This window comes from Cherax quadricarinatus, chromosome 52 (assembly GCF_038502225.1).
Source record: "Cherax quadricarinatus isolate ZL_2023a chromosome 52, ASM3850222v1, whole genome shotgun sequence".
In the NCBI taxonomy this organism is placed as follows: Eukaryota; Metazoa; Arthropoda; class Malacostraca; order Decapoda; family Parastacidae; genus Cherax; species Cherax quadricarinatus.
In genome coordinates, this window is record NC_091343.1 from 12,048,080 (window position 1) to 12,063,246 (window position 15,167).

The following is a 15,167-nucleotide window of genomic DNA, read 5'->3' on the forward strand; positions in this document are numbered from 1 at the left end:
AAAAAGTCAGAGTATTGGTCAGGACATCGCACGTAAGCCTAGCTAGCTACTGAAAGTAATGATACGTGATGACAAAAACAAATTACTGAGCACGTCTTTATAGTGACAACGTTTCGCTCTGTGCAGAGCTTTACTTTATAAAGCTCTACACAATGGAGATTCTTCCCTCAGCCTGACTGACTGCGAGAACAGTTCATCATTCTAAGCATTAGCTGACGGAGGATCGAGCCTCCACTATTCCTTGCGCTGAATGACCCCTAAACCCTGGCAATAATGTGACCTGACATCATATTATATTTGACCTCACTACAGCTGACCTCACTACAGCTAACCTTACTACATCTGACCTCACTACATCTGACCTCACTACATCTGACCTCACTACATCTGACCTCACTACATCTGACCTCACTACATCTGACCTCACTACATCTGACCTTACTACATCTGACCTCACTACATCTGACCTCACTACATCTGACCTCACTACATCTGACCTCATTACATCTGACCTCACTACATCTGACCTCACTACATCTGACCTCACTACAGCTGACCTCACTACATCTGACCTCACTACATCTGACCTCACTACATCTGACCTCACTACATCTGACCTCACTACATCTGACCTCACTACATCTGACCTCACTACAGCTGACCTCACTACATCTGACCTCACTACATCTGACCTCACTACAGCTGACCTCACTACATCTGACCTCACTACATCTGACCTCACTACATCTGACCTCACTACAGCTGACCTCACTACAGCTGACCTCACTACAGCTGACCTCACTACATCTGACCTCACTACATCTGACCTCACTACAGCTGACTACATCTGACCTCACTACATCTGACCTCACTACATCTGACCTCACTACATCTGACCTCACTACAGCTGACCTCACTACAGCTAACCTTACTACATCTGACCTCACTACATCTGACCTTACTACATCTGACCTCACTACATCTGACCTCACTACATCTGACCTCACTACATCTGACCTCACTACAGCTGACTTTTCTTCCACTACATATTCATTAACCGTCACAAAGTAGGATGAGGCCTTTCCTGGAGTATACCTGGAGTATACCTGGAGTATACCTGGAGTATATCTGGAGTATACCTGGAGTGTACCTGGAGTATACCTGGAGTGTTCCTGGAGTATACCTGGAGTGTACCTGGAGTGTACCTGGAGTATACCTGGAGTATACCTGGAGTGTACCTGGAGTATACCTGGAGTATACCTGGAGTATACCTGGAGTGTACCTGGAGTATACCTGGAGTATACCTGGAGTATACCTGGAGTATACCTGGAGTATACCTGGAGTATACCTGGAGTGTACCTGGAGTATACCTGGAGTGTACCTGGAGTATACCTGGAGTATACCTGGAGTATACCTGGAGTGTACCTGGAGTATACCTGGAGTGTACCTGAAGTATACCTGGAGTGTACCTGAAGTATACCTGGAGTGTACCTGAAGTATACCTGGAGTGTACCTGAAGTATACCTGGAGTGTACCTGGAGTGTACCTGGAGTATACCTGGAGTATACCTGGAGTATACCTGGAGTATACCTGGAGTATACCTGGAGTGTACCTGGAGTATACCTGGAGTGTACCTGGAGTATACCTGGAGTATACCTGGAGTATACCTGGAGTGTACCTGGAGTATACCTGGAGTGTACCTGAAGTATACCTGGAGTGTACCTGAAGTATACCTGAAGTATACCTGAAGTATACCTGGAGTGTACCTGAAGTATACCTGGATTGTACCTGAAGTATACCTGGAGTATACCTTGAGTGTACCTGAAGTATACCTGGAGTGTACCTGAAGTATACCTGGAGTGTACCTAAAGTATACCTGGAGTATACCTTGAGTGTACCTGAAGTATACCTGGAGTGTACCTGAAGTATACCTGGAGTGTACCTGAAGTATACCTGGAGTGTACCTGAAGTATACCTGGAGTGTACCTAAAGTATACCTGGAGTGTACCTGAAGTATACCTGGAGTGTACCTGAAGTATACCTGGAGTGTACCTGAAGTATACCTGGAGTATACCTGGAGTGTACCTGAAGTATACCTGGAGTGTACCTAAAGTATACCTGGAGTATACCTTGAGTGTACCTGAAGTATACCTGGAGTGTACCTGAAGCATACCTGGAGTGTACCTGAAGTATACCTGGAGTGTACCTGAAGTATACCTGGAGTGTACCTAAAGTATACCTGGAGTGTACCTGAAGTATACCTGGAGTGTACCTGAAGTATACCTGGAGTGTACCTGAAGTATACCTGGAGTGTACCTGAAGTATACCTGGAGTGTACCTAAAGTATACCTGGAGTATACCTTGAGTGTACCTGAAGTATACCTGAAGTATACCTGGAGTGTACCTGAAGTATACCTGGAGTGTACCTGAAGTATACCTGGAGTGTACCTAAAGTATACCTGGAGTGTACCTGAAGTATACCTGGAGTGTACCTGAAGTATACCTGGAGTGTACCTGAAGTATACCTGGAGTATACCTGGAGTGTACCTGAAGTATACCTGGAGTATACCTGGAGTGTACCTGAAGTATACCTGGAGTATACCTGGAGTGTACCTGAAGTATACCTGGAGTATACCTGAAGTATACCTGGAGTATACCTGGAGTGTACCTGAAGTATACCTGGAGTGTACCTGAAGTATACCTGGAGTATACCTGGAGTGTACCTGAAGTATACCTGGAGTATACCTGGAGTGTACCTGAAGTATACCTGGAGTATACCTGGAGTGTACCTGAAGTATACCTGGAGTATACCTGGCGTGTACCTGAAGTATACCTGGAGTATACCTGGAGTGTACCTGAAGTATACCTGGAGTATACCCGGAGAGGGTTCCGGGAGTCAAAGCCCCCGCAGCCCGGTCCATGACCAGGCCTCGCGGTGGATCAGGGCCTAATCAACCAGGCTGTTACTGCTGGCCGCACGCAAACCGACATACGAACCTTAGCCTGGCTGGTCAGGGGTCAGGAACCGACTTTAGGTGCCTGTCCCAGTCCCCTCTTGAAGACAGCCAGGGGTCTATTGATAATCCCCCCTTATGTATGCTGGGAGGCAACTGAACAATCTTGGGCCCCTGACACTTATTATGTTGTCTCTCACCGTACTTATAGCGCCCCTGCTTTTCATTGGGGTGGGGGGAGGGATGTTGCACCACTGCCTAGTCTTGCTTTCGTAGGAAGTGATTTCCGTGTGCGGAGTTGGGACTGATCCTAGTCCAAGTGTATATTATCATGTATCTTTCTCGACTGCGTTCCAAGGAGTACAGGTCAAGGTACTTCAACCGTTCCTAGTAATATAGGAGGTTTAATGTATTTATATGTGCAATGAAAAATCCCTGTATATTCAGGTCTGCAATATCGCCTGCCTTGAACGAGGCCGTTAGTGTACAGCAATATCTCAGCCTAGAAAGAACAAGAGATTTGAAGAGAATCATCATTGGGGTAGCATTCCTAGTTCTGAAAATACTCATTATCCATCCTATCATTTTCCTAGCAGATGTGGTAGAGACATTGTTGTTGAAAATGAGATTCTTTGACATTACCACTCCCAGGTCCTTCACATTAGCTTTTCGCTCTATTGTGTCGTTTGAATGTATTTTATACTCCGATCCAGTTTTTATTTCCTCGAGTTTTTCATAGCGGAGTAATTGAAATTTGTCTTAATTGAACTTCATATAAAGACTTGGTTAATGTCTGCTTGGAGATCTGCAGTGTACTGAATGGATGACACTGTCATGCAAATTCTGGCATCGTCAGCAAAGACACGGTGCTGTGGCTTACATCTCTGTCTAGGTTAGATATGAGGATAGGGAAAGGGATGGGAGGGAGTACTGTACCTTCTGGAATAGATCTCTTCACTGACTTCACTCTGTTTACTATTAGTCTTTGTGTTCTATTTGTTAGGAGGTTATAGATCCATCTACCCACTTTTCCTGTTATTCCTTTATCACGCATTTTGTGTGTTGTTACACCATGATCGCACTTGTTGAAGGCTTTCGCAATGTCTGTGTATACTACATCTGCATTTTGTTTGTCTTCCAGAGCATCCAAGACCATGTCATAGCGGTTCAGAAGTTATGAGAGGCAGGAGCGACCTGCTCTAAACCCATGCTGCCCTGGGTTGTGCAATTGTTGGGTATCCAAGTGGTTGGCGACCCTGCTTCTTAGAACCCTTTCAAAGATTTTTAAGATCTGGGACGTTAGTGCTTTCGGTCTGTAATTCTTTGCAATTACTTTACTGCCCCCTTAGTGAAGTGGGGCTATGTCTGTTATTTTTAGTGACAGTGGGATGACCCCTGTGTCTATACTTCCTCTCCATAGAATATTTAAAGCATGTGAAATGGGTTTCTTGCAGTTCTTGATGAACATGGAGTTCCACGAGTCTGGGCCTGGGACAGAGTGCACAGGCATGTCATTCATTGTTTTTCAAAGTCCTGTGGTGTTAGGATTACATCAGAAATTCTCGAATTAACCATGATTAACGTCTGATTAACGTCTCACTAAACGCTTAGTCATATTGGGATTTCAGTATCTCACTTAATTCTTTGCTGCCATCTGTGTAAGTCCCGTTTCGTTTAAGCAGGGGCCCAATACTGGATGTTGTTTTTGCCCTAGATTTGGCGAAAGTAAAAAGAATATATTTTTCCTTTTCAATTTCACTCATGGTTTTAAGCTCTTCCTCTGTTTCTTGGCTCCTGTATGATTCCTTAAGCTTAGTTCGATATCTTTTATTTCTTTGGACAGTGCCTCCTTCCGCATTTCAGATCGACTGGCTCCTTTGAGCAGCTCTTTGATTCTTCGCCTTCGCCTGTAGAGGGAGCGTCTCTCTCTCCTAGTTTACAGCTCGTCTTTTGTCTTAGGGGAATGTGCTTTAAGCATACCTCAAGTGCCACAGGGTTTGTTTTTATCTTTTTACTATCCAATTATAAGCTGCATAGTCATATTTTATTGAATCTGTATTAATTACAAACAGACGAGAGTAGTTTGAAACACTTATAACAAGACCAAGCGCTCAGGCCACCACTACTTCACGAAGGGGCATAATATAAAGTGTTCCAGTAATCAGAGCGACCCAGCTGAGGATGGTGTGGTGTAGGTTTATAAGCTGGGGTGATGTGGTGGAGGTATCCTGGGTAAACAGGGGTTGTTTTGTGTAGTCTGTGTGGGTAAGCTGGGGTAGTGTGGTGTAGATTTATGGGTAAGCAGGGGTTGTGTGGTGTAGTCAGTTTGGGTAAGTTGGCGTGAAGAGCGACTTTTGGGCAAGTCTCCTTACATCTGCTGTCTGTCTATTTAGCGGTAAATAGCTAGTAGAAATATACTTAATTGATACAAGGTTTCACCACTAGTTTTTTTATTATAAATAACAAAGTCAGCAGTATAATAAAAAATAAAGTGTAGACCAGGTGAGGTCAGAGCGTTATAATTTGTGTTTCCTATGCTAATCCAAAATGATGTGTAATTGGTTTTGATACAGAGTACATTCCTCTCTTTTGATCTATGGTGTCGGCGAGGTAATGTCTCGATGCAAATAAAATAAAAAAAAATGTCTCGATGCGCATCCTCTTGAACTTGTCGTTTTCTTGGTAAATAAGATGCACCTGGAGTATACCCGGAAAGTGTTCCGGGGATCAAAGCCCCCCCACGGCCAGGTCCACGACCAGGCGGTAGTTAAAAGATTACAGAGGCAAATAATAGATTTACAGGGTTCAAGTGTGAGCTAACAGTTTATGAGGTGGGAATGTTAGGTGAGGTTATTACCCATGTATTGTGTGTCATCTACTGTGTGCTTACTTGTGTTCCTGTAATCTAGTGTTCTCCATTCCGTATAATGCAGATTCCAAAGTTGATGACACACTGTAGCGTACAATGATTCTTAAATACTTTATGATGACGAGTTGAACAACTATTTCTTGCAGGCATTCTACATTCTGTGATTCTTTGTAGTAACCCTCCTCCCTTCTGTAGCAACCCTCTTCCCTTCTGTAGCAACCCTCCTCCCTTCTGTAGCAACCCTCTTCCCTTCTGTAGTAACCCTCCTCCCTTCTGTAGCAACCCTCTTCTGTAGCAACCCTCCTCCATTCTGTAGCAACCCTCTTCCCTTCTGTAGCAACCCTCTTGCCTTCTGTAGCAACCCTCCTGCCTTCTGTAGCAACCCTCTTCCCTTCTGTAGCAACCCTCCTCCCTTCTGTAGCAACCCTCTTCCCTTCTGTAGTAACCCTCCTCCCTTCTGTAGCAACCCTCTTCTCTTCTGTAGCAACCCTCCTCCCTTCTGTAGCAACCCTCTTCCCTTCTGTAACAACCCTCCTCCCTTCTGTAGCAACCCTCTTCCCTTCTGTAGTAACCCTCCTCCCTTCTGTAGCAACCCTCTTCACTTCTGTAGCATCCCTCCTCCCTTCTGTAGCAACCCTCTTCCCTTCTGTAGCAACCCTCCTCCCTTTTGTAGTAACCCTCTTCACTTCTGTAGCAACCCTCTTCCCTTCTGTAGCAACCCTCTTCCCTTCTGTAGCAACCCTCCTCCCTTCTGTAGCAACCCTCTTCACTTCTGTAGCAACCCTCTTCACTTCTGTAGCAACCCTCCTCCCTTCTGTAGCAACCCTCTTCACTTCTGTAGCAACCCTCCTCCCTTCTGTAGCAACCCTCTTCCCTTCTGTAGCAACCCTCCTCCCTTCTGTAGTAACCCTCTTCCCTTCTGTAGTAACCCTCTTCCCTTCTGTAGCAACCCTCCTCCCTTCTGTAGCAACCCTCCTCCCTTCCGTAGCAACCCTCTTCCCTTCTGTAGCAACCCTCTTCACTTCTGTAGCAACCCTCTTCCCTTCTGTAGCAACCCTCCTCCCTTCCGTAGCAACCCTCTTCCCTTCTGTAGCAACCCTCTTCCCTTCTGTAGCAACCCTCTTCCCTTCTGTAGCAACCCTCCTCCCTTCTGTAGCAACCCTCCTCCCTTCTGTAGCAACCCTCTTCCCTTCTGTAGCAACCCTCTTCCCTTCTGTAGCAACCCTCCTCCCTTCTGTAGCAACCCTCCTCCCTTCCGTAGCAACCCTCTTCCCTTCCGTAGCAACCCTCTTCCCTTCTGTAGCAACCCTCCTCCCTTCTGTAGCAACCCTCCTCCCTTCCGTAGCAACCCTCTTCCCTTCTGTAGCAACCCTCTTCCCTTCTGTAGCAACCCTCCTCCCTTCTGTAGCAACCCTCCTCCCTTCCGTAGCAACCCTCTTCCCTTCTGTAGCAACCCTCTTCCCTTCTGTAGCAACCCTCCTCCCTTCTGTAGCAACCCTCCTCCCTTCCGTAGCAACCCTCTTCCCTTCCGTAGCAACCCTCTTCCCTTCTGCATCTCCTTTTCCCTTGTCCGTCCTCTGCCTCTTCATTGTAGAATAATAAGAAAATATTATAACCTTTATATTATAATAATAAGGTAAAAGGACCCCAATGGAAATAAGTAACTCTGTCTGACTTTTTTGGGTTATCCTAGGTTCTCTACACATATGCTGCTATGTATGATAATTCTATGTAACTGTATTTGTGTATACCTGAATAAACTTACTTACTTACTTGCCTCTCCTGTTCCACTTCGCACCTGCTCCTGCCCGTCATTGCCCCCATCTGCTTACATGGTGAAGGGGAATTTTTACGTTCCCCTCAGCTCCTTACATGGTAAAACGGGAGTCATTTATCACCTATGTTGCTTACATGGTAAACGGGGAGTCGTTAGAGATGTTGTGACGGGTTTGACCGGGTTCAAGGTCGTCAGGACAGAGATCGTGGTCACGGCAGCAGGCGTCCACCTCCCGTAGCGGCCCCAGATCGTCTAGACCCTCTGCCACGTTGCCAGTCCCACACCACTTGGTTCCTGAAGGTGTGCACATACGGGGCAGTGAGCTTTATCTTAACCTATGAATTTTTTTATAGCATACAAATGACTGAAATAATGTATCTGCATTATAAACTAAAGTGTAAAGTTAGAGTTACACTGTTTATCGGTTTAATCTTTTTTTATTATCGCATAACCATCCTACGGGCGGTAGTTAAAAGATTACAGAGGCAAATAATGGATTGACGGAGTTTAAGTGTTATTGTGAGCTGACAAGTGATGGAGGGAGACACAACAAAAAAAAAAAAAAAAAAAAAAAGCCTTTTATCAATACAAGGTTTGACCTAAAAGAGGCTTGTATTAGGTACAGGAAGTATACTAAACCTCGATATATATATATATATATATATATATATATATATATATATATATATATATATATATATATATATATATATATATATATATATATATATATATATATATATACGCGGAGGGCCGCGTACCCAGAATGCTGCAGGCATTTTCCCTCTGGATCGCAACACTGAGTATCTGAAAGAGGAAGCTGGTCACTCTGTGGTCCTTGGTTTCTATGATGAGTTTTTCACCCAGGTCTTTGAGTAACTTTAGAGCTCACTTGCCCCATGCTCCAAGGGTCTCCGACCCTATTGGGATTATTGGGATGAAGTTATAGCAAGGAGGAAGATCTTCATATTTGCAGGTCTTCTGGGTCTCCCTGTAACTGGTGGCCCTACCCTCTACAGCTTCAGAGTATGGGAAGTAGATGTCCGCCAATGTGGGGGGACAGGTGTAGTCCCAGATAATCTGCTTACCATCTTTCCAGGGTATCATAGTGGCTCCATCAGGACACTTGACTTCCATCAGACCTCTGTACTTGGGGTTTTCGTTGAGCTGGGCAATGGGCTATGGCGAGGCTTCTCTTTATGATGTCGTTGACCTCCACATGTTTAGCATACTTCCCTTCTGATGTGTGACACACGAGAGCATGAAGTCCGAATTGATCAGCCGTCGCCCTGCCGCAAATACACCTATGTTCGGTGAGTATGGGGGCTGCTAGGCAAAGAGCAACACCAATCCTAATGGTCTATGGGTCGAGTCGCGTTCCCAGAAAGGAACTGAGAACAGCTAAAAGGAAATTCCTGAATGTGGTGCCTTTACCGGTAGGAGACGAGCTTTGTCCTTTCCTGAAGCATTGGTGAGCATTGTTGGCGATTTTTTCTATGAGCTGGTCAACTGGAGGAGTCTGCAAGGGTGTCCCACCGCATGACTACTTCAATGAACCTGGGGTCTTGAGCTCCTACTGCACCTCTCAAGCATTCGGGGACAATCCCCTTGACTAATCCACTGGAAGCCAAACACGAAGACAGAAATGCAAGTAAAGCTACCTGCGTTGCCTTGCGCACCCCTATATCTCCCAGTCGCACTGAGAGGGTTGCTTGATCCCATTGCTGATCTTCCAGTGGCAGATTCAGTGCGTTCTTAAAAATTGATCGCAGGAGTGAGTCATATTCGTTGAGTGTTGGGGTGTCAAAAGACGGGGCACATCTCAGGAAGTGAGTCTTGGCAGAGTAAGACACCTTGTGAGGAGATACAGGGCATCAAGATCTCTTATTCTCCCCTCCATTCTCTTCAGTTCATTCAGTTTGTCCTTGAAGACTGTGTCGATGGCTTGATAACCCAGCGGTGCTCCCAAGTGGTAGTAGAGACTTCAGGGAGGATTGTTTGCACCGCGTTGATTATTTTCTGGTTTGTTATGATGATTTCACACTTGGAGGGATTGAGGATGAGTCACCAGTTGTAGGTCCTCTAGCAGGGACTCTTCAGTACCTGCCAGAATGCCATCATCCAGGTACCAGATGTTGAACTCGCTGCACAGACTGGAAGTTAGTTCTCTTATTGCCAAGCAGAAGAGAAGCGGAGTGAGTGGGTCACCCTGCTGAGCACCCTTTGATGAGGGAATTTCATGTTTGCCAAACAAAAGAACTGAGGGTTTGCTGTAGCCGGCTGAAATGAAGGGAAAAAGACTGGGGAACCGATCCCGAATGGCCAGCAAGACCACATCTCTTTTCACCATATTAAAAGCATTTCTAAAGTCAAGTTTGACTACGGCCTTGTCTTCTGGTAAGTCCCTGATGTAGGCCCTTGCTACATGAGCTGCGGCTTCACTGCCTTGAGAGACCCCAAAGCCCAGTTGGTGTGGCTGGGGTAAACTGGCAGCTTCTAGGCGAATATTTCTTACTGCTGCATTGACAACGAGACGGCGAAGAGTGTTACCAACAACAATGGCTCTGATTTCCCATCCTTCTTCTCCAACGCACATAGTGAGGCTCTAAAAAAGAAAGGTTTAATTTCTTCTGGAATTCGCCCAGCCAGACAGTTGTTGACGATGGTTATTAACTCGGTGAGAATAATTGATGCAGATGTGCCGAGTACTGGATTTACCATCTCTTTGAGGTGTTGTGGTCGAATTCCAGTGTAACCTCCTGCAGATCCTGCAAGGCTTCCTGTCTTTATCCACTATGGCATCGCTCCTAGGCTCAGGGACTGATTACCTTCATTTTCTATTATTTTCTGTATATAATCCTGCGAGGCTGAGGGACTTAACTCCTACACTCTTCCGTTTTTGTCGCTGTATTGTATTGCTGGATGGCGAAACGTCTGTAAAATATATTCAACTTGACGGTATTGCATGCCACTGATATGTTAACTTCTCTCCCTGCTCATCTCTTCGTTTTAAATGAATACTTACGATAATTAATTACAATCCTATGGCCCATTAGCAGGGGTTGGGGTGTTAGTGCGGCAGAGGAGACGTAGGGGACAATATTTGGCTCCTTTATTTTTGTATTTATTGAACAAAATTATGTGCACCAGCACCATCCCACATTATTATTATTATTATTATTATTATTATTATTATTATTATTATTATTATTATTATTATTATTATAAAGGGGAAGCGCTAAACCCGTAGGATTATACAGCACCATCCCACAGAATGAATTTCTTTCACCAAGTTACAAAATATGTCAGCCAGAGCTGACATATCATCAAGCATTCAAGTAAGGTTCACCAGCTGCCAGCTACGGGAGCCACCAGCTGTCAGTTACGGGAGCCACCAGCTGTCAGCTACGGGAGCCACCAGCTGTCAGCTACGGGAGCCACCAGCTGTCAGCTACGGGAGCCACCAGCTGTCAGCTACGGGAGCCTCAAGGTTTCGTCCCAGCAGAACTGCAGTAACTCTTAACTGGGAATTACCACCTCTCAGAACAGCCTATTTCACACCCAGGGAAAATGGAATTTATGAAGCTTAGTCATAACAGAGCAAGGCATAAAAACCTCTAAGATCAAATAAAAATACTAAATTATATCTATAAACAGTATAGATATACAGTACATATAGGAATATTATAAATTCTGTTGAAATAACTTCGCAAAAAAAAAAAACACGTTGAATATCACAAAACAAACCACGTCACTTATGACAAGCAATCCAAGCTAAATCTGGGCTGACTCAAGACAAGTTTGGCAGGACTGAGTTGCATCACATTACCTTAATTTATCAAAGTGAGGTTAGATCGTCAAGCTAGTCTGGTGCTGCAAACTAAAACACTGTACTACGTTAACTCACAGAAATATATTCATATATCAGTGAGGAGGGATAACACAAAGTAATTAGGGGATTGATAAGGCAGACAGGGACAGGCTGTTTGAGAGGCGAGAAACTGGAACTCAGGGACACAGCTGGAAGTTAAAGACAGAAAGACCACAGAGATGTCAGGAAGTACTTCTTCAATCTCAGGGTGAAGAAGTGATGGGGACAGGCTCCATACACAGCTTTAAGAACAGTTACGATAGGACCAACGAGGCTAAGATGGAGTGAATCTGGCAAGTTGAGAGGCAAGGCTAGAAGCTCTCGACCCCTACAGCCACCTATAGGTGCGTACATACATACTGCTTATACAGAACTACATACTCACGTATATAAGGGGAGAAATGTTAGTAGTGTTACATACACATAAATCAGAGCAAATATTTCTGACTGGCACTTCAGCATGGCAATATATATACAACTGGAAGGTGGGGAGAGGAGGTCTGACGGAGGGGGATGTGGAGGAGGGAGGAGATACATGAAGAGGTGGAGGCGGAGGAGAGGAATTAGATAGAAAGGGAAGTGCGAATAGATATGAGTGGTAGGGAAGTGAGATGAGTGGACCTGGACCAGCACGTAATACTAACAAGATGAAGTGAGTGGACCTGGACCAGCACGTAATACTGACAAGATGAAGTGAGTGGACCTGGACCAGCACGTAATACTGACAAGATGAAGTGAGTGGACCTGGACCAGCACGTAATACTGACAAGATGAAGTGAGTGGACCTGGACCAGCACGTAATACTGACAAGATGAAGTGAGTGGACCTGGACCAGCACGTAATACTGACAAGATGACGTGAATACACTTCATAGTGTTTTTCAAATTCAGTTTATTCTCTATAAGGATTACAATACTGAGTTTACAGAATTTGGTTATTGTGTGGTTTACATGTAGTAAAATACTAATTACAGAGGGGGCCACTAGAACACCTAGCATGGCTAGGCATTTCGGGCAAACTTAGATTAGTTCTTAACTTTAAAATATTACAAATTATGAGGTAAGTTGGTATTATGGCTAAGTGAATAAATACTAGTTTGTGAGTTTAGCAATGTGAATGCTTTTGTTTTGGCACAATACATAGTTTCAGTATTGGAGTATCACAGGTTAACTTATATTTATTATGTTTATTAGCCACAACGTTTCGCTCACAGTTCATTAGGGTAACTGTGTGGGCGACAGTTTGTCGTTAATTACGGTAGTCACTGTATTTCAGTTCAGAGTGGAGCGTTGGGAATGTAAGTGGGGAATGTTGGGAATGTAAGTGGGGAATGTTGGGAATGTAAGTGGGGAATGTTGGGAATGTAAGTAGGGAATGTTGGGAATGTAAGTAGGGAATGTTGGGAATGTAAGTAGGGAATGTTGGGAATGTAAGTGGGGAATGGGGGTGGGGGATGGGAATCAAAGGTAAGAAGGCTTCACACAGTAACAATAATGCTGTCTTACCGGGATATATAATATGTGGGAAGTTGTCAGCGGGTGGTGGCTGGTGACGCTTGTCGTGTGATGCTCGACCATAGCAAGCGGAGATGAGAGCCGTGAGTTCCGCAGCCTCCACCACCGCTACGGGACTCTCACTCGCTGCCAGCTCCCTCATTATCTCGTCCACGATACGTCTGTGAGAAACACCTGCTTGTGTACACCTGCTCTGTATTCACAAACCAGTTGTGTGCGTGTGTACTCCTGCGTACACCTGTGAACACCTGGTCTATGCACAATGGCTTATGTTAAGTGTATATATCAGTGTATATATCAGGTGTATATATGTCGGTTCTCTGAACCATTCATCAACAAATATCAGGTTTGTGTACGCCTGTATAACTAGAAGAATATCTAAAGTATACTTTCAGAGGTCAATGCCCCCCGCGGCCCGATCCCATACCAAGCCTTCCAGTGAATCAAGACTTAATCAACCAGGCTGTTCTTGCTGGTCACTTGCAGTCCAGCGAACAAACCACAGCCTGGCTGGAGAGAAAATGACTTTAGAAACTTATTAGTCCCCCTAATGAAGACAACAAGAGGTCAGGTGGGATTCTGAGATAAGGTGAATTGGGACACTGAAGCAGATATTTCGTAAGAGTAAACAAAGTGCCAACTGAGTGGTTTACAGGCGCTGTTTCTTTATGAACTACCTTAAATGAAAGACTTTAAGTGTAGTCACTTGGGTCCAGAGTGAAGCCAGAGATTTTTAGTGCTTCTGATTTTGCCAGGAGGCCCTAATGTTATACTGGACGTACCCAGTTTTGCCAGGAGGCCCTAATGTTATACTGGACGTACCCAGTTTTGCCAGGAGGCCCTAATGTTATACCGGACGTACCCAGTTTTGCCAGGAGGCCCTAATGTTATACTGGACGTACCCAGTTTTGCCAGGAGGCCCTAATGTTATACTGGACATACCCAGTTTTGCCAGGAGGCCCTAATGTTATACCAGACGTACCCAGTTTTGCCAGGAGGCCCTAATGTTATACTGGACGTACCCAGTTTTGCCAGGAGGCCCTAATGTTATACTGGACATACCCAGTTTTGCCAGGAGGCTCTAATGTTATACCGGACGTACCCAGTTTTGCCAGGAGGCCCTAATGTTATACTGGACATACCCAGTTTTGCCAGGAGGCCCTAATGTTATACCAGACGTACCCAGTTTTGCCAGGAGGCCCTAATGTTATACCAGACGTACCCAGTTTTGCCAGGAGGCCCTAATGTTATACCGGACGTACCCAGTTTTGCCAGGAGGCCCTAATGTTATACCGGACGTACCCAGTTTTGCCAGGAGGCCCTAATGTTATACCGGACGTACCCAGTTTTGCCAGGAGGCCCTAATGTTATACCAGCAGTTCCCAGTTTTGCCAGGAGGCCCTAATGTTATACCGGACGTACCCAGTTTTGCCAGGAGGCCCTAATGTTATACCGGACGTACCCAGTTTTGCCAGGAGGCCCTAATGTTATACCAGACGTACCCAGTTTTGCCAGGAGGCCCTAATGTTATACCGGACGTACCCAGTTTTGCCAGGAGGCCCTAATGTTATACCAGACGTACCCAGTTTTGCCAGGAGGCCCTAATGTTATACCGGACGTACCCAGTTTTGCCAGGAGGCCCTAATGTTATACCAGACGTACCCAGTTTTGCCAGGAGGCCCTAATGTTATACCGGACGTACCCAGTTTTGCCAGGAGGCCCTAATGTTATACCGGACGTACCCAGTTTTGCCAGGAGGCCCTAATGTTATACCAGACGTACCCAGTTTTGCCAGGAGACCCTAATGTTATACCGGACATACCCAGTTTTGCCAGGAGGCCCTAATGTTATACCGGACGTACCCAGTTTTGCCAGGAGGCCCTAATGTTATACCGGACGTACCCAGTTTTGCCAGGAGGCCCTAATGTTATACCGGACGTACCCAGTTTTGCCAGGAGGCCCTAATGTTATACCGGACGTACCCAGTTTTGCCAGGAGGCCCTAATGTTATACCGGACGTACCCAGTTTTGCCAGGAGGCTTTAATGTTATACCGGACGTACCCAGTTTTGCCAGGAGGCCCTAATGTTATACCAGACGTACCCAGTTTTGCCAGGAGGCCCTAATGTTATACCAGACGTACCCAGTTTTGCCAGGAGGCCCTAATGTTATACCGGACGTAC

The 15,167-nt window shown here is 45.4% G+C and overlaps 1 protein-coding gene across 2 annotated transcripts in view; it reads right to left on the bottom strand.

The window, feature by feature from the left end:
- The window catches only part of LOC128696812 (phospholipase A2), a 93,702-nt gene that overhangs the window by 1,838 nt on the left and 76,697 nt on the right, over positions 1–15,167 (bottom strand). For both annotated transcript variants that reach the window (XM_053788189.2, XM_070096053.1), the window contains exons 3-4: positions 12,977–13,146; positions 7,735–7,894 (exon numbers count right to left, since the gene is read on the bottom strand). In XM_053788189.2, the coding sequence (XP_053644164.1) occupies positions 7,735–7,894; positions 12,977–13,146 (330 nt within the window). The remainder of the gene's footprint in view (positions 1–7,734; positions 7,895–12,976; positions 13,147–15,167) is intronic.